The sequence below is a fragment of the Papaver somniferum genome, chromosome 2 (assembly GCF_003573695.1).
Source record: "Papaver somniferum cultivar HN1 chromosome 2, ASM357369v1, whole genome shotgun sequence".
Classification (NCBI taxonomy): Eukaryota; Viridiplantae; Streptophyta; class Magnoliopsida; order Ranunculales; family Papaveraceae; genus Papaver; species Papaver somniferum.
This window is the reverse complement of record NC_039359.1, coordinates 84,398,653-84,421,526: the sequence shown is the minus strand read 5'-3', so window position 1 is coordinate 84,421,526 and position 22,874 is coordinate 84,398,653. Positions and strand designations below refer to the sequence as shown.

Below are 22,874 nucleotides of genomic sequence, written 5' to 3'. Positions count from 1 at the left end.
TGGTAAAGGCCCTATATATAGAGCACTGGGGCATAACACATGATCATTGATGTACATAAGGATCATAGCAAATCACTTATTAATATTTCAACAAGTCTCGATCTCAAAGCTCTTACATATATACTAATGAAATCCACACATATAATATTATTCCAGTACAAATAAAATAAAAATACATGCACACGCTTAAGGACTAACAACACAGACACCAAAGTTTGATTTCTCCTGTTCCTTGGACGTACGCAATGACTTGACTAGCCCGAAATTCAGCTGCAAGAAATCCAGTTTGCCAAAAACGACCTTTAAGAAGAGCTAACAGACACATCATCACTCATGTGATGACTATACTTGGTAATAAACTCATGTGTAACTTTAACACAATTCTCAATCAAGAGACCGTAGATACTACTCTTCTCTTCAGCGATGACGGCAGCGTCACCATCGGGAATAGAGGGAGAAGAAAAGGGGGAAATGGAGGGATAAAGAGAGCGAGAAGAAGAGGAAGAAGGAAAGGGAGAAGAAGGGGGAGTGTAGTGAGGAGGATAGGACGGAGAGGGAGAGGGAGAAGAAGAGGGAGGTGGAGAGGTAGGAGGATAGGCCGGGGAGGGAGGTGGAGAGGTAGGAGGAGTCGAGGGGGGTGGAGCGGTAGGAGGAGTCGAGGGAGGTGGAGAGGTAGGAGGAGTCGGGGGAGAACAAGAGGGAGGTTGTGCTGGATTAGGAGCATCATAATAATCATGTAAAGCTTTAAATCCAAGAAAAGGAATATAATGTTGATGACAGACCAACGCAATTGCAGCTCCTTCCATATCGCATGAACTGACATGAAACTTCGAGTTTAAGAAGTTCTTGTATGCATAATTATCTATATACATACTGGCACTGCTCCCTTTATTCACTGTTACTACTTTTGGTGTCTTCTGCAAGCAATATGTGCCTTCTTTTGTGCATCCTTTTAATGCTACTACCTGTTAATAGGGAAAAAAAAAAAGAAAAAATAGTAATCATTTTTTTCATAGAATTGCCGAAGAAATCACGTATATGGGCTAAGGCCACTTTAAGCCATAGAATTGCCGAAAAAATTAGTAATCGTTTTTTGTGCATCAAGGTCACTGTAAGCCATGGATCCACTTATACTTTTAAGTGACTATGCGAAATTGAATTAACAACTTATGATGCATGGATACATATTTTAGTCGAGGCAGAAACACTTTTTCGCCAAAGTGATGCAATGATGCTTAGTATAGTTTAAGCGATTCATAGTATAGTTTATGCTAGACACAATCTGACGAGAAACATGAATAGAAACCATGCAAGATTTTAGATGCCAAATCAACTAGATATGTAGTATATACTGTACCTCTAGTTTCTTTGCTGTTTCGTAGTACGTATATGGAGTAGGAACCCAAAAAACTGAATCTTTTGTTTCACCAGCATGAAATATTTCTTCGGGTTGATACCAAATGTTGTTTAGGTCATTATTACAGGAATAACCTTTGTCCTTCCCGCCAGTCTTGTTTGTGTAATAATCAGAAAATTTCAAATAACCATAATCTCTCGAAAAATATCCTTCTTCTTCAAAAGCTAATTCATCGTCCGGACCATACCCATACCTCTAAAAAATCCGAAAGACAAAGAGAAACAAAGTTCAACAAAGTTGTCAGAAAAATAAATCAAGTGCATCAATATTTATGTGAATCAATCACCTGCCAGTTCCAGTATCCGGTATGAGCCCAATACTCAGGAATCACTATGTCACCCATATTCATTTTACTATCAGCATTACTCGCTAATCCATAGTGAAGAATGTGCTTAATTTTGAACAATCCACATAACATTTGTGTTGTAATTGCTGCATTCATCTGTCGCAGTGAAAACACAGTTTGAGCCTAAGGTAAAAAATATACGAAGGCCAAAATAATAAATAACTCTCCGTAACTATTGATTTACCATGCCCATCCCTGTCACGGCGACTATCATCTTCCTGTCACCGATATGTCCAATGTAAAACCTTCTCCCTTTACATGACACCAGAAAAGATTATCAGTTCGGCATCATTTGATCAAGTTTAATGCTTAGGTGCATATGAAAACTGGATTCCAGTCAAGGAGCTTACTTGGTTAAGTGTATTTAATTTAGTTAATATAGCCTTAATTAGCTAGCTTAAACAAAATGTCTGGGTGGTGTAGTTGGTTATCACGTTAGTCTCACACACTAAAGGTCCCCAGTTCGAACCTGGGCTTAGACAAAACAAATTCCCTTTTTGGAAAAAATTATAATTTTTTTTTTTGAAAAATCAAATAAAATTGGGAAACCATTTAACTGAGAATGAACAACTATACCTGATAATACTACATGAGAAATTTTACTATGGAGGTGAAAGCCCGGCGACTTCAAGAACGGCTGCAACTCTGAGTTTTTGGAGACGAGTAAACCACTGTAAGGACCATCTTTGTTAACCTTACTGATCAATTTGTAATCATGGTGTGAAAATGCAGCTTCAGATGTTTCAAAGTTGCAACATAGCACTGTAAACACAATCAGCAGAGTGACTGTTATGACGACCCGTAAACCAGCCATTTTTGTGTTTACAATGTGAAATTCTTGATGAATGATCTCTCAAGAGTTTATCCACCTTATATAACAAAACCTATTGCAGTAGTAGCATGGCTATAAAAACACAGTGAAGTAAACTTACGGCAAGGTTAGAATTTTCTTTGGTTTTTCACTATAACTTGAAAATTGTTGAGAAAAGTTTGAATTATTTGACATTAAAGTGTATTTTTGTTAAAATAATTGGTAGTGTATAAATATTATTCACTTGTTTGTATTTATGAAGCTGCAACCTAGAACTTGGTTGCCAACTTGACAAGTTTTTTAAGAAATTTCGAAGAAACCTCGCGCATTGTCGCCAAATCAATCAATCATAAAAAAACAACAGAGAAGAGACTTGTGAAAGAGTAGGTTATAATTAATACTATTGGCTTTCTTGTGCAAATGAAGGACTGTATTTCATTTTTACTTCATCAATGCATTCTCAGGCTGGTTATTACTGATGGGTGAGCAGTTCCTACTTTTTTGTTGGAATGGTATCTTGCGGGGATAGCTCAGTTGGGAGAGCGTCAGACTGAAGATCTGAAGGTCGCTTGTTCAATCCACGCTCACCGCATCTTAAATAGTTTTTGGTGTTGAGTCTGGGTAACTTGCAGCATGCACTACTTGATTTGGCTAAATTTCTTACTAATGACTACTCACTATTTCGTTATAAATAAGCGCAAAGCCTCTTTGTTCATCAACTTTTCCATGCCAAGTCTCTGCTAACGCTAACACTTTCTATATCACTTTTAGAAAAAGTGATACTTTCACTTCTTTAATTTTGCTTAACCATCTCTGTTCCAGGAAAAGTGATACTTTCTCTTTGCCTAAAAAGATATAAAGGAACACATTACTAATAGACACTGCTTTTGTTGATCTTCTCGTAAACCCGCATTCGAAACAATATGTTTTGCACATATCCCCTCTTGCAAACTAATACCAAGGGATTCTGTTCACTAAGAAACAAAAAAAAAGGGGGGGTCTTAAGGTTTCATCAGGGACCAAAACTGCTTAGCAAGCTGAGCTAATCATATTCAGTTGATATACACATGTATCCCTGGCTTACTTAAAAACAGACTTTGAGAGCGCAGGTTCAGTCAGATAAGTGAATTTCCAGAAATTAAGAGAGTAATGCACTGTACACACTTTCTTTGAAGTTCATATCACGAGCAAGGAGATTCTGCTTCCTTCCACCAACAAGAAAAGAAAAGAAAAGAAAAGAAAGCATTTTCGACCAGAGACTGCAGTGGGAGATGTGACCAAATAATTAGAGACCAGGAGGTTTAAGAAAGGGAACAGCTCCAAGAATCTCTTCGAAGTCAACTGGGAAGTTGAGCGCTTGATTGATTATCTCAGGTGAAGAGGTCTTCGCTTTCCATGTAGTATACCAAGGCCCTCCACCAGTTTCTAGTGCTGCCATATTGCTTGTAACATCTAGAATAACCTACAAACGATCAAGGGTGATAGTTCTCAATTGGAAGTTCAATGAAAAGATCAATAAAAACAGATCAATTAAAGCAACCTTGCTAATTGCTATAGAATAAGAAAAAATCAAATGAGAAATTTGGCTTTTCTTAACTATTTATAATCTAAAAGGATCGGCATGCAATGCGAAATCACGAGTAACAAGAAAATCTGATTGATGGAGACCAATGTGGATTTTGTGAGTAACCTATCACTTATGCTTAGTACGAGCGTAATTCGTTGCCACTTCTTTGGTAGCTCTCTAGAGATACCAACAGTCTCAGCAAATTGAATCTTTTAGTGATAGTAAGAAATCTCAGTAGGACGGAAATAGGGAGATTATGTGGGGGTATACAGATGCATAGTTTCATGTGGTCTTTTATGTAGGCTATAACAGAAAACGAGAAGGCAATTAAAGAGAGAATTAAAAATAAGAGAATCACGCACCTTGCCCTTACTACCATCATATCTCTTTTCCCACATTTGTAATCTTAGATCCCCGAAACACGTATCTCTGCAAGCTACTGCAAGCCCTGCTTCAGATGTAGGAGCTCGCAACGGAGTTCCTGGATCCTTTGTAGTTCCTTCTAATTCCACCTGTCAATCAAAATAAAATAAAAAAATTGTGATATGCAGTGAAAAAGAGAGCAAGAAAACAAACAATTACTATAGTTATTGATGCCTCAGTGATGCACATTAAAGCGGGGAGAATGGGAGACTATCTCAACAATAAATTTATATATATAAACACTTCCACCTACCGATGTCAATCGCATGTTGTTAGGTCTATGATCTAGCATTATAAAGAGCAAAACTTAGTTAACTTAGATGAAGAGATCACCTTATATGATCCATTTTCTGCATACATGTGCCAATACCCCCATGGTGCAATTTCCCAATTAACAACACCATTCCATGGAACAAATTCATAAAATTTTCCTCCACAATGAACTCCAATCTGCATAAATACAATAATAAGTATCTGGTTAGTTCATAAGCACTTGCAAAATCCGCAAGGAGTAGAGCATAAAAGATCAATAGTTTTTGCAACTACTTAACTAAACAGTGTGGCGATCTAAGAATTACAAATAAATCGGTCTGCAAGCCTAAACATAAAATTGCCCCAATAAATAATGATTAGTTAAACGTGATAGGTAGTAAACTTAGCAGATTCAGTGATAATAGTAGCACTAATCCTTCGTAAAAGAGATTGACAATTGCGAGGAAGATAAACAAGATTGCTTTGGGGGGGAAAGCCCATAAAGTATGTACCAGTGCAGCATTTTCATAGCTGTTCAATCCAGGCAGTTCCCTTAAACCACCGGCAGCAGTCAAAGCAACTTCTCCTTCTCCGCCTTGAAAAACATTGCATTGAGCCTGCAATAAGACACCAACCATTGATCCCTTAGTACTAAAAACTCTCAATAATTCATCAATCAAAAGATTCAGCAGATACACTACACCTCACGTCAACTATGGATTTTGGAGTAGCAACTTATGGGTGATGGCTTTTTAATGGCTTAGCAACAAATCATTCTTGGTTTGAGTAAAACAGGATTAGTGATAATACTAATTAATGTGATTAATTTTATATTGGCTTTCTTATGGCTTAGCAACAAATCATGCCTGGTTTGAGTAAAAGAGGATCAGTGATGATACTAATGTGTGATAAGAATTTATAATTATGTACTACAGCTTGGTTAGTATTACATCAACTCTACAGTAGCTTAATGACGCCATCAATGTCCATATGTCTAGTGTGAGGTATCTCTACATCTTGTTGTGGTAAGGTTGAAAAACATGTTTAAGCATCAAATGGACGCTCTTCTAGCTTCTTCACCTAGGCATGAGGAGATAAGAGAAGAAGTTCAAGTCTAAAACTTAGTAACAGCTATATTTCTGTATTTCTACTCAGTTCCATCTCTAAGGGTATGAGCTGTTTTCTGCCACCAAGCTTGTAGTTTAACCCACGTTATTGAACACATCATCCATTTCTGCATACTGTACAATCATAATCATGTTTAAGCCTGAGAAATCATGTTAACGAACTGAATTGCTAACCACTGGGCCACTGGCAATGAAATGAACAATTGCAGATAATACACCAATTGACATCCTGCAAACTTCAGAATACTTGGACTATTTTATTTTCACCCCTTTTCTCACAGTTATAACTACATTTGAACTAAGCATTCGTAGATGGAAACATTTCGATTCTTACCCAGAACCATTTCTTTGGGAACGCTCCACCCCAATTCTTCTCTGAGTAAGAAGGTGCATTTTCAAATTCAAAAAGTTCGCCGTCCCATTCTATCCAGCCTGGAATGAACGTTAAGAATCTGAGATGTCTTACAATTACCAATAACAAACACAGACAGGTGGAATCACTTTTTAAGTGGGTCCCTCGTTGTGCTAAGGTTAGCTTCGAAGAGTACCCACAGATCATACTATCTTGTGTGACTTGTGTCCTCTACTTCTTTCTCTGGGCTATCACAATCACAAATGAAAAGTAATTTGTGGAATGCACAGCATCATCCTATGTGTCTTTACACAAATCACGCAAAGTTCGCGACCTCCTAATGGTAGTTTCCTCATTAGAAATAACATACTCGACTAATATTAATGGGTAACAAAGAAACTAGATGTGGAGCAAATCATATCCAAATTCACTAGGCAGAAGTAAGAACATTGACGCATACCTGTGGACAGTCCACCTGCCATGCAAACTTGCCAATGAGGCTCAAATACAGGAAAAGCTGCAAGCCAGCCTGCTGTAGCTTTTTGGTTCGAGCCAACATCACCCCAACCGTAAACAGGACGCGTACTATATTTCCATCGCGCAGTCTTTACAGTGTTCACGTAACTTGATCTGCCAACTCGAATAAAAGAGACAAGTTAGGCGAGATATCATCAAGTTACCAACCACCCACGGATACACAAATAAAATAGAAAATAATAATTTCTGTGGTAGTTTGAGCAACAACCAACCGAATAGGAAGATCTTTTTTTCGTTGTTTACATAACTCTTTTCTTAAAATTTACCTTGAGGAGAACTTTTTACTTTGATTTGACATGAAAGGAAATAAGGAAAGAAACACAATTTAACATTTACAGACCCCATATGGTGAAACTCCAACAATCAAATTTTCAGCTTGAGTTTAAGTAGTATAATTCAACTTTCTTAGCTGCTTAAGGCATAACTATAGAGAATCATGCATTCGGATGGTACGAGAGATGAGTGTCAGACATTTGCACTACTTAAACACATGCTTTTAACATCGACAATCATTTCCAAAACCTGACTTATAATGTATTCCTAAGGACTGGAGTGCAAAACACCATGCCAAGCATTAAAATTTCCGACTCTCGAAGAGTATTTTGTCTACGTGAAGTGGGAAGGACGAAAGAGAAGGTAATGCTTGTCCCCCGTCAAGTTGTTAACACATTTGATCTAAAATGACAACTGAAAAGACTGAAATAGACCAGCTTGTATAAGAAAGTCCCACAGCCAGATTACAACACTTATACAAATTTACCTACTCTGACTGTAGGATCCCGATGAAATCAGTTAACATTAAAACCATTGAGCACTGAATATAACAAAATTGAAACCGGTACCTGCGTAAAACTATGACCTTATACATTCATTAAACAAACTTTAATTTCTTTAAACAGTCCATGGCATACCTTCCATCATCACAGATAAAGCCTTGATTCCAAAGTGGGGTAACTTGGAAGCCTTCAGAGACTTTATCATCAAATTCCTGAGGAACAAAACCATAAAAAGGGAATTTGCTGATACTACATTTTAAGAATCAACCCCACAAGCTCACTAATAACTATTTTTAAAATCCGCAACAAACACCAACGGCCACTTTCAAAAGTTAAATTTCATAAGTTTAAGGAGCTACTATTCGACCAACATTCTAGTGATTTGTTTGTCAGCAATAAAGCACCAAGCAAAGAATATCGACATTTCTCACTCTCATCTATTTGTAAATGTGAAGCAAACATGTTACATGTATACTACCTAGCTACTAATAAGAATGTTCCAAACAGAAACTAGCATAGTTCCCTAAGCACATTGATGGTTATAGATATCCTCATTCTTTATCAAAAAATCAAAAACTAAATGGCCAGAAGGAAAAAAGAAGCGAAATCAAACTTTGAATGCAATGATTTTAGAATCTCAAGAGGTATGGACCTGAGGAGGAACTTCCCTATTTGGGGGAGGCGAGGCTTTCCCAGCTGTAAAGGTGTTCCCTAGTGTTAATTCATGCCTACCTATGCATTAAAACTCGATTGTTAAATAAGCATCACATATACAAGAAATAGAATCATCCCAACCTCCGGGAATCACAAAATGGACCAAATATGACAAGCAGGTAACTTACCTCCCCAAAAGTGCTGAGATTCCTCAGAAAATTGACAAATGTACTTATCATCTGGTCCAAGTATTTGAGCCCCAACTCCAGTAAATCTAGGTCCATTGAAAATCTGTTCTAATGTAGTCATTTTCTTACGAAATGCAGGATTCTCCACTGAATACATAAAACAGAAACTTTGCCTTCTTTCTGGAATTGACACCTTAAAATACCAACCCTCGAAAAATTTCCTTGTAGTTCCATCAAAATGATACCTTCACAGTTCACACACAAAAATCGCACAAGGTTACAAACTTTCCTACTCTAAACACTCATTAGAACAAAATTACAGCATCCTTGGATTCAATTAACAAAAACTAAGAACAAAGAATGGCGAACTGAGCATAGAATTAGACTTACCCACTGTGAGGAGTTCGCAATTCTCTATTTGAAGGCGTTTTAGTATAAGCAGGATTCAAAGAAACCTTATTTTCCACTGCATCAATATTCTGTGAAATCGGTTCCGCAACCGCAAAAATTCGAGATTTTGATTGAAACCCAGACTTTAGAAGAGATAATTTAGATGTTTTATAGATGGACGTATCATTAGAAACCTTAAAAAGTTTAAGATTTCTGGATAGATTAGTTTGAAACCCTAGATTAGAAGGAGAAATGGGAATTACATTGACAGGATTAACACGGTGAGTAGATATGTTGAGATCCATTGAGAAATTTGATACAGAAGAAAAAGAAAGTTTGACGTGAAAAATGAAAGATATTTTAAGGCAAAGGTTCCCGTTTTGTACTACTGACAAGTTGTTTGAAGTTGTAACCAGAATTCCTTCATCAGAGTCACTGAGTTCACTTTCAGTAAAAACTAAAATGGATGTGAAGGTGGACAAGAGTTCCTAGTCTCGGACTTCGCTTCACTGATATTGCTGATGTGTTACTAAAAGAGCAAGTCTAGTGGGACAGTAGGGAAACTAACATACTTGAGGGACAAAACCATTTTTGGCAGGGTAATTCTACGTTGAGTGTGAGAATCTGTTGGCTGAAGTAATGTTGCGGTGAAGGATAACTCAAGTTGCAGTGCAGGATAATTTTCAAAAGTAATTTTTCCTCTTCACTATCACGTGACTAATGAGTGACTTGTAATCACACATTCTCTCTGTGCGTGTGTAGTCTAAATAGACAGACTAGGTAATTAGAGTTGTATTAATACTAAGCTATAGCCCATTAACTCTGTAATGAAAATTCTGGATTTTGTAATGAAATGAAAAGAACAATGTCTGCCATTGATGAAGTGTTGTTATGGTATCAGACAAGGTAGAGTTAGTTTTAACTCCAATTTTCGATCCTTCTTTCGATTTTTTGATCTTTCTTTTCATTTCTTATCTTGAATATTCCGACATCATTGATCCAGATTTCGGTTTAGCAGTTCAGAAAATACAATTTCCATATCTGTTTTCTTTGTTCTCCTATCCGGATTTTTGTTTCGGTATTCTCATCATCTTCATCATCACTGTTTTTCGATCCTGTGTTCTCACTTTTGAAATCTTCTTCTACACTCTTTCTCGATCTCAGATCTGTGATTGTTTCAAGATTCTTTGATTAATGGAAAATCTAACTTCCAATTCTTTCTCCAATATTCCTCTCAATCAACTCAACAACTTTGTTCATCTAAAGAAGATAATTACATTACTTGGAAACATCTCATGAATCCTGTAATTCAAAAATTCAAGCTAATGCGATTTCTTGATGGCTCTCATCTTTTCCATCCACAATATACAAATCCGTGAAATCAACTTAATGGAATTGAAAATCCATTATATACAGATTGGATAGATGAGGATTCCACCATTATTATGTGGATCAATTCAATGATTTCTGACTCGGTTATAGCCTATTTCTCTCGCACAATTACATCACATGAACTATGGAGAAGCATTGAAGAACGTTTTGCAAGAGCTTTCTCAACTCATTCTATTCAATTGCGTACAAAGCTTCTGTCAATTACTCAAGGTACTAAATCAATTTCTGCTTTGATTAATGAGATAAGACTTTTATCAGATCAGCTAACTGCTGCTGGATTAATTTTATCCGATAAGGAATTAGTTGTTGTCACATTAAATTCTTTAAACTCTGATTATATTCCATTTGTTACTTCCATGAGACACCATAATTCTCTCATATCCTATATTGAGCTACAAAACAACTTACTCAGTGAAGAGACTGTGGTTAGTGAAAGAGCAGCTAATCAGAAAGTTGACTCGTCTGCCAAGGCTTTTGTTGCTCATAATAATCGAACCAATTATAGAGGATCTTCTTCTAATTATAGAGGCAATTACAGAGGAAGAGGTTATACTAGTGCTTGTTATCCAAATCCAGCTATCTTTCACAAAAATCCAAATGGTAGAGGTGATTCATATCAAGAAAAACCACCACCTTGTCGACTTTGTGACTCTACAAGTCATTTGGCTCCTAACTGTCCTCAGAAGCTCAATTTTTCTTATCAAGTAAGATCTCCTCCACCTTACCTCACTGCCATTTTAGCTGATGATGACATTTTTGATGATGATGAATGGATTGCAGATAGTGGAGCTAATTGTCACATCACTTCTCAGCCTCAGCTTCTTCAGAATCTACTTCCTATGATGGTTCTGAACTTATACAGACAACAAATGGAGCATGTATATCCATTTCTCACACAGGACAGTCTAGTAAAATTGTTAATGATCATTCCTTTACACTTAGTGATATTCTTGTTGTTCCTCAAGCCTCTCACAATCTCTTATCCATTCATAAGTTTACTACTGATAACAATTTCTCTTTCACTCTTGACTCTCATGGTTTTACTGTGAAGGCTCTGAACTCTGGGAAGACTCTCTTCCAAGGTCCTCATAGGGATGGTCTTTATCCCATCAAAATCACTTCATCACCTCATGCTCTCACATCTTCAATAACTGACAATGTTCTGCTTCACAGAAGATTTGGTCATCCATCTTTCCAGACCTTACAAAAGCTCTGTAGGCTGCTAAAATTCTCCAATATGTCAAATAATCCATTTACCTGTGTTGATTGCAAACTATGTAGGAGTCAGAAATTACCTTTTCAACTTTTATGTAATGAATCTACACAACCTCTGGAGTTGTTACATATTGATCTTTGGGGTCTTTGTTATGTTGAATTCATTTCTGGTAGTTTGTACTATGAAAATATATTATTGATGACTATTCAAAGTATTGTTGGGTTCTTCCTTTACATGCCAAATCTGATTTTATACATGATTTTACTACATTCATCACTAGAATTGTAAAGTTGCTTTCCCAATCTGTTATCACCATTAGAACTGACAATTGTGGTGAATTTTTAAACAATTTTCTAGAACAGTTTTGTGCAACAAAAGGTATTACTCATCAATTTACTTTCTCTCATACACCAGAAAAAAATGGTGTTGTTGAAGTAAAGCACAAGCATCTGTTAGGTATCACTAGAACTATTTTATCTCAATCAGGTTTGCCTCATACTTATTGGGTTGAGGATTTGCGTACTGCAAACTATCTTATCAATAGACTTCCTACTAGGTCCATAAATTTTTCTACTCCTTTTCAACATCTTATTAACAAACTGCCTGATTATGATTTTCTCAAAGTTTTTGGGTGTGCCTGTTATCCATGGCTCAAGCCTTTTCTACCTCCAATAAACTTGAGCCTAGAAGTAAGCAATGCATATTTCTAGGATACAGTTGTCAGCACAAGGGATATAGATGTTTAGATCCCATTACTAGAACTGTCTATGTTTCAAGACATGTCTTCTTTGATGAACATTCTTTTCCCTACAAGTAGTCATCTTCATCTCCATCTCCTACTGAGCTATTTTCCACTTCAACTGAGTCTGCTTCTTCTACTGAGTCTCCTACTTATTCTGAGTTAGCATCTTTAACTACTCATTTTGCTTCCTCTCTTCAATTCACTGTGAATGATCATTCAATGGTTACTAGAGGTAAGCATGGTATTAAGACTCCAAAATCTTATTATGGAACTTTTCATCCTCTGGATGTTGCTCTTCTTACCAAAGTCCGCAAAGTACCCACTAGTCAGGATAACAAAGAAGAAGTTTGGAGAATTTCCTCAGCTGTGGAACACAAAGCTCTTAATTATGCAGGTACTTGGTCTTTGGTTGATCCTACTGGTATTCATAATGTTATTGGATGTAAATAGGTATTCAGAATCAAGTATAAGCCAGATGGAAGCATTTATAAGTACAAACCTAGGTTGGTAGCTAAGGGTTATCGTCAACAACAAGGCATTGAATTTGATGAGACTTTCAGTCCAGTTGCTAAACCAACCACTATTAGAATCATTCTTTCAATCGGTGCAGTTCAATTGGAAGATACATCAACTTGATGTGAGTAATTCTTTTCTACATGGTGATTTAATGGAGGAAGTATATATGTCTCAGCCTCCAGGCTTTGTTGATAAGTCTAGACCCAATCATGGGCGTCTTTTACATAAAGCTATCTATGGCCTTAAGCAGGCTCACAGAGCAAGGTATGAGAAGTTAATAATGCTTTACTCAAGTTGCAGTTTGTGAACTCTCCTTCAGATCCTTCTCTTTTTGTTCATAAAGTGGGTACTCAGATCTCAGTTGCATTAGTTTATGTTGATGACATCTTACTCACTGGCAGCTCTGGGGAGTTTCTTAAGACTGTTATAGCTCATCTTCAAATGCAGTTTCCCATAAAGATTTTGGCTCCCTTCATTATTTCTTAGGTCTTAAAGTTAAAAGGAATTCTACATCTCTTTTTCTGGCTCAGACTGAATATGCAGTTGATTTTCTTTATAAGTTTCACATGGAAGGTTTTAAACCTTGTCAGACTCCTATTGCAGCTTCTGAGAAACTTAACAAGACATATGGTGACTTATTAGACAATCCCACAGATTTCAGATCTTTGGTAGGTGTTATTCACAACTTGACACGGACAAGGCCAAAAATATATTTTGCTGTGAATGATGTTTGTCATCATATGCAACATCCTAGGACACCACATCTTCTTGTAACAAAGACAATCTTGAGATATATAAAAGGCACAATTGGTTATGATCTTCACTTTACTAAAGGAGATTCCTTTCTTTTGGGCTTCTCTGATGTTGATTGGGCTGGCTATCCTTATGATAGGCGCTCAACTGGAGGTTATTGCATCCTTTTGTCTTCTTATGCTATCCCATGGTCCTCCAAGAAGCAAACAACTGTTTCTATATCAAGTACAGAGGAGGAATACATAACATTGGCCAACAATACAACTGAAGTTGTCTGGATTTGTTTTCTGCTCAGGGATTTACACTTTGATATTATTGGTGCACCCAAACTGGGTTGTGACAACATCAGCTCTATCAACCTTGCTTCAAATCATGTTATGCACTCCAAAATGAAGCATGTTCATCTTTATTATCACTTTGTTAGGGAACTGGTGCAGGCAAAAGCTTTGGATGTATTTTATGTTCACACTCTTGATCAGATAGCAGATATCTTCATTAAGGGTTTACATGGTCCTCGTTTTAAAATGCTTCGTGAGAAGCACAGTTGTTGCTGCACCCATGAGCTTGAGGGGGGATATTGGCTCAAGTAATGTTGTGGTGAAGGATAACTCAAGTTGCAGTACAGGATAACTTTGAAAAGTAATTTTCCCTCTTTACTATCACGTGACTAATGAGTGACTTGTATTCACACATTCTGTTTGTACTTGTGTAGTCTAGTTAGATAGAGTAATGTCGGTCATTTGAGTTGTATTAATACTAAGCTACAACTCATTAACTCTGTAATGAAAATTCTGGATTTTGTAATGAAATGAAAAGAACAATGTCTGCCATTAATGAAGTGTTGTTAGTATCTTCCAGAGAAGATTCTGGGAGATATAGCCTCGAAAGCCCCACCTGAAGAAAAAAGGGGATCCTTTCGGGTTGTTTATCCCGGGATTTTTCTCGGGAGATTTTCACAATATAAAGAGAATTTTTGTTTGGGCACGAAAAAATTAAGAGTGATTTTACGCTCGTCGTGATTTGATGTCACGGCGATTATCCGGAGGGAAATTGACGGACGATCACGGGCCTTTCTATCACTTGGATCATTAATGGGCAAAAATAAGCCCTTGTATCTATCTCACTCGTAAAGAATGGTAAAAAGTTCCCCAACCAGGTAAAGAATGAGATTTCTACCATTCTAAACATCAAGAAACTGGCTCTTAATGACACATATTTAGGTGTTCCCCTGCTTCTTGAAAAGAGTAGAATTCAATAATTTTTTTCTCTTCTTGATAGATACAGTGATGAACTTACTCCCTGGAAACGAAATTTTTGAGAACACCAGGAAGAATAGTTATGACTCAATTTGTTCTGGGTATCTAAGCTTCACATCATATGTTTGTATTTCCCATTCCCAAGGGCAATTCCGATGGCAATCAACAAATTTTTTTCTTTTGTTGAGCCACGTGGATGAACAAACACGCTTTTGCACTATGGGAAACCAAGGAAAAATGAAAAAAATTGATATTTTAGGGTCCCACTAGTGATTTTATTAATATAAACTAATAAGAGTTGGGTCCCACTATTCATTTAACTAATTAAAAAATAATAAAAAATCAAAAATACAAAAGAAAGCTTGGCTAAGTTAGGCTACATAAAGAGTAGCCAAGATTTATCTAGGTGGGAAATGAATCTATAAGTACTTTATTAATTAGTTTTTCATTAATTGCTCTGCTCCTAATAAATAATCTATAAATTTTTCTTATTATAAATGGTTTTATTAATTAGTGTTTTATTAATTGCTCATAATAAATGGTTATTAATTTTTTGGTTATATGATTATTAATTTTTTGATTATAGATGTTCCTTTAATTAATTTAATAAGTATTTATTTTTATTAATAAATAATTTGGATAAAAATTTAAATAATATCAACAGACATTAGTGGTGGTATTACATGGTGGAAGCAGTGACGGCTTTTATAAAGTAGTGGAGGCGGAAACATTAGTGGTGGTCAAGGGCGGAGCAAAGCCCAATTGTAATTATTTTTGGTCTTTTTATCATTAATTGGGCTACAAAGTCCATTTTGGATTTGTATCCAACTTGCCAAAAAGTTTTGCTCCCCCTTTCTAAAAATACTGGCTCTTCCCTTGGTGGTGGTGGTGGAAGAAGTGGTGATAGGTGCTGGTGAATAGTGGTGGAAAATATTAATTTTGTGTCGCTACAACGTAGATAACATCGTATTTTGTGAAACATGTGGTTGGATGTTTTTAGCACGATTGATAAAGGCATCTACCATATATTTCATGGATGATACGAAATCATATAGGACAAAATAATCATGATTGTTGTTAGATAACCCAAATGGTACCCTTACTATCTTTGGTACCATATCGTATAACTAATGATTTTTTAAAAGTTAAAATAAAATAGATTGTAAACCAAAATAGAATATTAATGATAATTGATGACCTTTTGTTCAATCTAAACTTTATGCACGATATTTGTGATTGAAAATTTAAATTACGTCCAACAACATATAGAGGGTGGGCAGCAGTGTTGGAGTCATAAATAGACATTGAGGGGGCTATTTTTCTTAAAAGAAACATATGTAAACTTTCGTGGACTAAATGGTAGGTTGGGAAATATACAATAATAATACTGCAAGTGCACAGTGTCTAATTAGTAGACAATGACAAGTACAGGTCGTTCCCACGAGGAGTGTGAAAATACTACTACTAACTAATACCAAAAAGTAACCAATCAAATTCACTATTTCAGAAGTTTTTGAAACAATGAAAGAAAAATAATAAAAATGTAACCAAGGATGTGAGAGTCGGTAACTAGGGTTTTATGGAATCAACTACTATTTCTATTCAATTACTGATAAGAAACATAATTCTAAATATGTATTTATCTTTTGTTATATTGGCATCACTTATTATAAACATAGAGTCGTAAACCTTACTGGTATACCCAAAGTATAGGGCATCAAAAGAATAAATCCAAGCATGCACCATCAAAACGCATCAGCGAGAAAGTTATACGAAACTAAATATTAATTCACAAATATTGTTTGACTATTCTAAGCATAACCCATCAAATAATTTAACCCAATTATGAATTATTAAATAATGAGACCAAAAATATTTGTAAGATTATCAATTTTCTAGAACCGGCAATGCAACAACTCGTTTTCAATAAATCGATAAACAATATCAAGAATTAATTTATTCAAATCATAATGGTCTAATGCTTCATAATTCAATTCAATCAAAAATGGCCTAATACCCGAGTAGTTTTAACCATAAACCCTAACTACAAAACATCTAACAAAACATCTAACAACGGATTTCTCAAAATCCATCAAAACAAATAAGACAAGATAGAGAAATTAAACCCAAAGGATCGTCGTTGTCTTCCTCTTGCTCCGCTCTCACCAAACGGCAGTGTAGCCGCCTCCTTTCTCCTCTGGTTTTGGCTCTGTAGCCGCAACCCCCAAGAGGTAGAACTCCCAAAAACGGCCTCCTCTCCCTCTCGTTTTTGCTTCTTTTCCTTTTTTTTTTCATCTCTAGCTGCTGCTGTGACAACTACAAGTACAAATAAAACCTAGTGGATATTGCCAATGCCATGGCCCAGTCCATCACCGGCTTCCAAATCCACTTCTTTCCAAAGTTGGCCAGGACACAAATTTGCTTTGTCTGCCAATTCCCGGCACACATCGGCTGAGGAACAAATCAAATATTCGAACCGAGAACACCATACATATGAACTCATCCATCAGATGGACCTTTTACTTTACGCTCTCTAAGAACCCCTACTGAACCATCGATCAAGCCACTTCTATTCTCGCTTTGAACCACAGTACCATACCACCTTTACACAACAGTTCTCTTTGTTTACTGTCCATAACCGAGAACCAAATAAGTTCAACAAAATCCTGTCATTACTGGCAGATTTAAGGTCTTCTTCACGACAGCAACCCGTTAACAGCTTCAACCCATTTCACTCGTTATTGCTTTCAATGGCTCAACACCTACCAACTCAGATCCATCTTTTTCTTGTCGATAGCACCAACTGCAACAGCTTGACGTATGAAGACCCGCTCTCAGCAATACCTTCATTTTCATCTTCTCAAACCTTCACCTACCTGCTCACAGTTAGTTAATCAATGCTGACTTCGCAAAAATCACCACCCAAAACACTGAGTCTGGATACCTCATTTCTCTGTTGCCAAATACTGGTGATTTCTCCATCGTACACCCACTTGTTTCGGTCATATTCCAGCCACAACTCGACCGACTACCTATCCATCTCCATTCAGTTCAAATTCTCAGTCGTACATCACCGCCTTGCGATCCCTTCAGCCAATAGCACACTCAAACTTTGAATACAAAAGCATCTTTCGTCTCCATCACCTTCAAACAGATCCTTCCATCTTCCACTCATTTCTTCAACAGTTTCTCTCTTACTGACGATCAACACCTTTTTAGTCGAACTCCATTGCAAATTCAATCGGCAAACACCACTGCTGTCATTTCCCATGTAAACAATCACTTAGCTTCTTTGCTCCATCGACGCACAGCAACTCCATCAATTTCAGTTCGAGTAAGAGATCGATGCCATCTCCATCTCGGCTATGTTCTACACACAGCCACAACTTACTGCAGCAAAACGAGTATTGAGTCGACTTTCCGGCATAAAATTCAGTCCAAACTCGAACTCAAATCAGCACCCTTCCTGGTTTCATTCAACCCAGAATGTACTCTTTAGCATCCACGTCACACTCATCATCATCCCCCAGTGGATTTAGGTGTTTAGTAAACAATGGAATTCTTTGTTTCATGGCATGACTCATGACCCTGTGATGACATGGGTGGTGGTGATAACATAAGTGGTTAACTTGGCATCCACAAAGTTATTTGCTGAGCCTGCCTCTTCTAGTGCCTCTGGCAGTGAAATGATTCCCATGTTGCTGATATATGGAGATACCAGGCCAGCCATATTTTGTCATCTTCGTTGCAAATGCCATTAAGTTTCTTACTTAGCCGTTTATTTCTCCAATGATCAGATTTGCTTGTGCTTTCTACAAAAGCACTAAAATGGTGTTATTAGTCAAAACACCGAGTCCTAGCTAATATAAATATAGGCATAAAATGTAGCACTTACGTGCTTATCAACACCCCCACACTTATATTTTGCTAGTCCTCGAGCAAAACAAAGAATTGACCCGCTACACAGCTGGTCATATCATAAGAGAGAGTTAGACCCGCTACACAGCTGGTCATAAAATGAAAATTTGAAATACCATACCAAGACCCGCTACACAGCTAGTCATAGAAAATACCATACAAAAGACTCGCTACACAGCTGGTCATGACAAATACCACACACAAGACCCGCTACACAGCTGGTCATAACGCTGAAAATCATAATGATAATAATTTTTTTTAAGACCCGCTACACAGCTGATCATCTTTTTTTTAGACACGCTACACAACTGGTCATAAGATGCAATTTTTTTTTTAATGTAGTCCCGCTACACAGCTGGTCAATTTTATTTTTTTAATCAAAATTCCTAACGAAAGTGCCACTCCCCCACACTTAAACATTACATTGTCCTCAATGTAATGAGTCATCCAATGTAGAAATCAAGATGGGAGATTTTAAAATAAAATAAAATAAAAGATAAAGTAAAGAGAACAAATCTGAGGGGTTGACTCCCATGAAGCGAAATGTATTTTTTTTTCCTGTTTTCCAGTAGCACATTATCAAACAGTGTGGGGTTGATACCCCAAGATAAGCTGCGAATCATATATATAAATCCTGAAGAGTTGGGGATCAACCCAACTAACTCGGTCAGCTGAAGATATGAACCTGCAAATACTCTATTCATCCAAACATATATGTGAATCTATTCTCCATAAAAAACAATCCTTATTAATCAATGCATGCATTGTCGGGGTAAGTAATTCATTCACCCAAAGAGGTAAAAATTGTTCAATGGCTTCTTCTTGAGGTGCACGTCCTAAATCAGGCTCTAAATCAGCAGAAATAACTTTCGTGGCTGATATTGGTTCAAATTCATCTGCGGAACAAGAGCTCAATTGAGCAACAATATCACGACTCATAAACCCATTATCATCTAAAACAGTTTCATTATTAATGTCACGAAAAAATTCAAAACTTAATGGCTCAAAGGTCATGGTCGGAGCTTTCTCGACTGATGGAACTAGTCGAGACTCGGACAAAACTAGAGGTTCTAGTTTGGGTTTCCATTTATTAGTTTCTAGCAGCGGTGCGGAGTCTAATAAGGCATTGACTTCACAAATAACACTATCATCATCAAAATCATACCCAAAATGAGCTAAACAAACCTCTAATGGATCTTCCGAGTGGCTCTTGCAAAAGCTTTGCGAGTGCATACTTTCTTTCTCGCCTTGCAACACTTTCTAAGGTACCTAAAAGAAAAATCAAACAAATTGCGTAAAAAGAATCTAAGGAAAATATAAAATAAAAAGAAAAATAAACTATGTACAAAAACTAAAAATAAACTATATACAATGATATCAACTAGAGAGTATTTTGCAACCACTCCCCGGCAGCGGCGCCAAAAACTTGGTAGGCTCGGAAACCTACAATAATATACTGCAAGTGCACATCGTCTAACTAGTAGACAATGGAAAGTACAGGTCGTTCCCACGAGGAGTGTGAAATACTCTACTAACTAATACCAAAAAAACTAAGTAATCAAATATGATGCTTTTGAGAGTTTTCAGAAATTCGGACAAAATGATAGCAAAATAATAAAAATGTAACCAAAGATGCGAAAGTGTTAAGGTTTCGGGAATCCGTTGTAGGAAAGTTATTTGTATTCAATCACAAAAATCTATAATTTACTCATGTAAAATAGCAAACCTAGCTACTAGTACACGGAAGATATTTCATTAAGAATCGTTGACAAGAATTATCATTTTCAAAATGGTAGTTTGTTGTCACCTTAATGTAGAATTCTTAAGCACTAGATATACATGACATAAATAGTCAAATGAAATTCATAATTCAATTATTCCAAAGGTTCAATGAGTTCTTCTACTAATCTAACTATGGACTATACATGGCATAGAACATGAAAAATATAGCTAGAAGGTGAAACATTGAAAGAGAATCACAAACATTATCATTAAGTTCATTTGGTAGCAACTTTATTCAAGAACATAAAATAAATCACCTACAACTTCATCTGTTCACCCTAACATGGATTAACTAGACATGGTTTTCTCAATAAACCATAAATCAATATAAATAAATCAAACTCTAGCTAATAAAAACGAAGAATAGAAAACAAAACTTCAAAACCCTTCTCTAGTAGCGGCACTATGGCCGACCCCCCATTTTCATTTTGAAACAACACATAAGTATAGCCCACAGATGAATTCACGTTGTCGCCACACCACCTCCCAATAGAAGTCTGCCACATGTCATGAAATACAATCCGCCCAATAATATTGTGTTGCGTGTCATAATATAACGAAATATTGTAATGTATCAGCGAATCTCCACTTTCCATATTATATGAAACCACCAAGGAAATGAATTAATTTCCTTTAAAAAGCATGATATTTTCTTGCATGTGTTGGGCCCACCTTAACTGTATTTGGACAAATAACGTCATTTGGTATCAAACATTCCTTCAGATTCTTTATATATATATAGCAAGAGAACTTATGTAAGGACAAGATATGTTAATCTTTCCTTTTTCTTCATTTGCACTTCATTTGCACGTGGTCATGGAGGTGATATTCTTCCATTCTTATGCTAACAATAATAAAGTCACTCTTGACCAATCTTAGGTGGCATTAGTGTGTTGACGTCGACTCGCTTCACCATGCATTATTGAAGAGCAAATTAAAACTTGTCTACCCATTGTGACCTCGGCTGTGAAATAATTCTATGATGTTGATATATATGGAGATACCAGGCCAACATAATAAGTGTTGCTGATATATAGAAATACCAGGCCAGCATAATAAGTGTTACTGATATATAGAAATACCAGGCCAGCATAATTAGTGCTGCTGATATATAGAAATACCAGGCCAACATATTTGATCATTGTGGTTGCTGATACATGGAAATACCAGGACAACCCCATTTCATCATTGTGGTTGCTGATACATGGAAATACCAGGCCAACCACGTTTCATCATTGTGATTGCTGATATATGGAAATACCAGGCCAACCACATTTCATCATTGTGGTTGCTGATATATGGAAATACCATGCCAACCACATTTTGCAATTTTCGTCGCAAACACCATTAAGTCTCACATTTTGTTGTTTATTCGCTGGATGATCGAATTCACTTGTACTTTCTACAAAGCACTAAAATAGTATTATCAACTAAAATATTGTATCCTAGCTAATATAAATATGGGTATAAAATGTAGCATTTACATGCTTATCACTAGGTAAGCGAGAAAACAAATTACTTCATGTGATTTACTATGCTAGCAAAACTCTGAATGATTCCCAGTTGAACTATACCACTACCGAGAAGGAACTGTTAGCCATTGTGTTTGCCTTAGACAAGTTTAGACCCTATCTCTTAGGTTCTAAGATCGTAATATATACTGATCATGCTGCTTTGAAATATCTTCTGTCTAAAAAGGATACGAAACCTAGATTGATTAGGTGGATCCTTTTGTTGCAAGAGTTTTCTCCAGACATTAGAGACAAAAAGGGTGGCGAAAATGTAGTAGCAGACCACTTGTCTAGGCTAGTTGTTGAATCCCTTGATGATTCCCTTCTTATAAGGGATATCTTTCCTGATGAACAACTGTTCTTTGTTACCCAATTACCTTGGTATGCAAATATAGTGAACTATCTTGTTATTGGTCGAATGCCCCAACATTAGGGTAAACAAGATCGTTCTAGGTTTTTAGCAAAGGTGAAGCACTTCTTTTGGGATGATCCTTATTTGTTTAAGTATTGGCCAGACTAGATTATTAGGAGATGTATACCTGAGAGTGACCAATCCAGTATTATTTCCTTTTGTCATGATCATGCTTGTGGGGGTCACTTTAGCGCTAAGAAGACTGCTGCTAAGATATTACCGTGTGGATTATATTGTCCTTCGTTGTTTAAAGACTCCCATAGTCACTGTGTTACTTGTGAGCGTTTCCAGAAATTAGGAACCATTTCCCGTATGAACATGATGCCCTTGAACCCTATTTTAGTTGTTGAGGTCTTTGATGTGTGGGGTATTGACTTTATGGGTCCGTTTCCTAATTCTTTTGGTAACCTTTACATCCTTGTCGTTGTAGACTATATCTTTAAAAGGATTGAGGCGGTTGCGTGTAAAACCAATGACCATAGGGTTGTGATTGAGTTCTTGAAAAATAATATACTTACACGTTTTGGTACACCGCG

The 22,874-nt window shown here is 36.6% G+C and overlaps 2 protein-coding genes and 2 non-coding genes across 4 annotated transcripts; 2 read left to right on the top strand and 2 right to left on the bottom strand.

Moving 5' to 3' along the window:
• Positions 1 to 52: 52 nt before the first annotated feature.
• On the bottom strand, positions 53 to 2,684 carry LOC113348253 (bark storage protein A-like). Its single transcript, XM_026591960.1, has 5 exons — positions 2,340 to 2,684; positions 1,948 to 2,015; positions 1,704 to 1,859; positions 1,358 to 1,612; positions 53 to 965 (listed from the first exon to the last, which is right to left on the bottom strand). Exons 1-5 carry the CDS (start codon positions 2,575 to 2,577, stop codon positions 303 to 305), a joined length of 1,380 nt encoding a protein of 459 aa, XP_026447745.1. The 5' UTR covers positions 2,578 to 2,684; the 3' UTR covers positions 53 to 302.
• TRNAV-CAC lies at positions 2,172 to 2,245 on the top strand. The gene has a single exon. It is a non-coding gene; the product is annotated as a tRNA-Val (tRNA).
• A 409-nt stretch (positions 2,685 to 3,093) lies between the features above and the next one.
• On the top strand, positions 3,094 to 3,166 carry TRNAF-GAA. The gene has a single exon. It is a non-coding gene; the product is annotated as a tRNA-Phe (tRNA).
• A 420-nt stretch (positions 3,167 to 3,586) lies between these two features.
• Positions 3,587 to 9,331, bottom strand: LOC113348252 (tocopherol cyclase, chloroplastic-like). The gene is made up of 10 exons (XM_026591959.1): positions 8,841 to 9,331; positions 8,451 to 8,695; positions 8,261 to 8,340; positions 7,744 to 7,820; positions 6,756 to 6,925; positions 6,278 to 6,375; positions 5,329 to 5,433; positions 4,898 to 5,014; positions 4,504 to 4,653; positions 3,587 to 4,036 (listed from the first exon to the last, which is right to left on the bottom strand). The coding sequence occupies exons 1-10, from the start codon at positions 9,143 to 9,145 to the stop codon at positions 3,860 to 3,862; spliced, it is 1,524 nt and encodes a 507-aa protein (XP_026447744.1). The 5' UTR covers positions 9,146 to 9,331; the 3' UTR covers positions 3,587 to 3,859.
• Positions 9,332 to 22,874: the final 13,543 nt, after the last annotated feature.

What these genes read in the sequence shown, in the direction of transcription:
- LOC113348253 (XM_026591960.1), bottom strand. Translation starts at nt 2,577, where the DNA reads ATGGCTGGTTTACGGGTCGTCATAACAGTCACTCTGCTGATTGTGTTT. An exon ending in TTCTCATGTAGTATTATCAG is followed by an intron (nt 2,016 to 2,339) that starts GTATAGTTGTTC and finishes TGTCATGTAAAG; the next exon opens with GGAGAAGGTTTTACATTGGA. An exon ending in CCGGATACTGGAACTGGCAG is followed by an intron (nt 1,613 to 1,703) that starts GTGATTGATTCA and finishes CGGATTTTTTAG; the next exon opens with AGGTATGGGTATGGTCCGGA.
- LOC113348252 (XM_026591959.1), bottom strand. Translation starts at nt 9,145, where the DNA reads ATGGATCTCAACATATCTACTCACCGTGTTAATCCTGTCAATGTAATT. An exon ending in TTTATCTGTGATGATGGAAG is followed by an intron (nt 6,926 to 7,743) that starts GTATGCCATGGA and finishes TCGAGTTGGCAG; the next exon opens with ATCAAGTTACGTGAACACTG. An exon ending in CAGAAAATGGATCATATAAG is followed by an intron (nt 4,654 to 4,897) that starts GTGATCTCTTCA and finishes TTTGATTGACAG; the next exon opens with GTGGAATTAGAAGGAACTAC.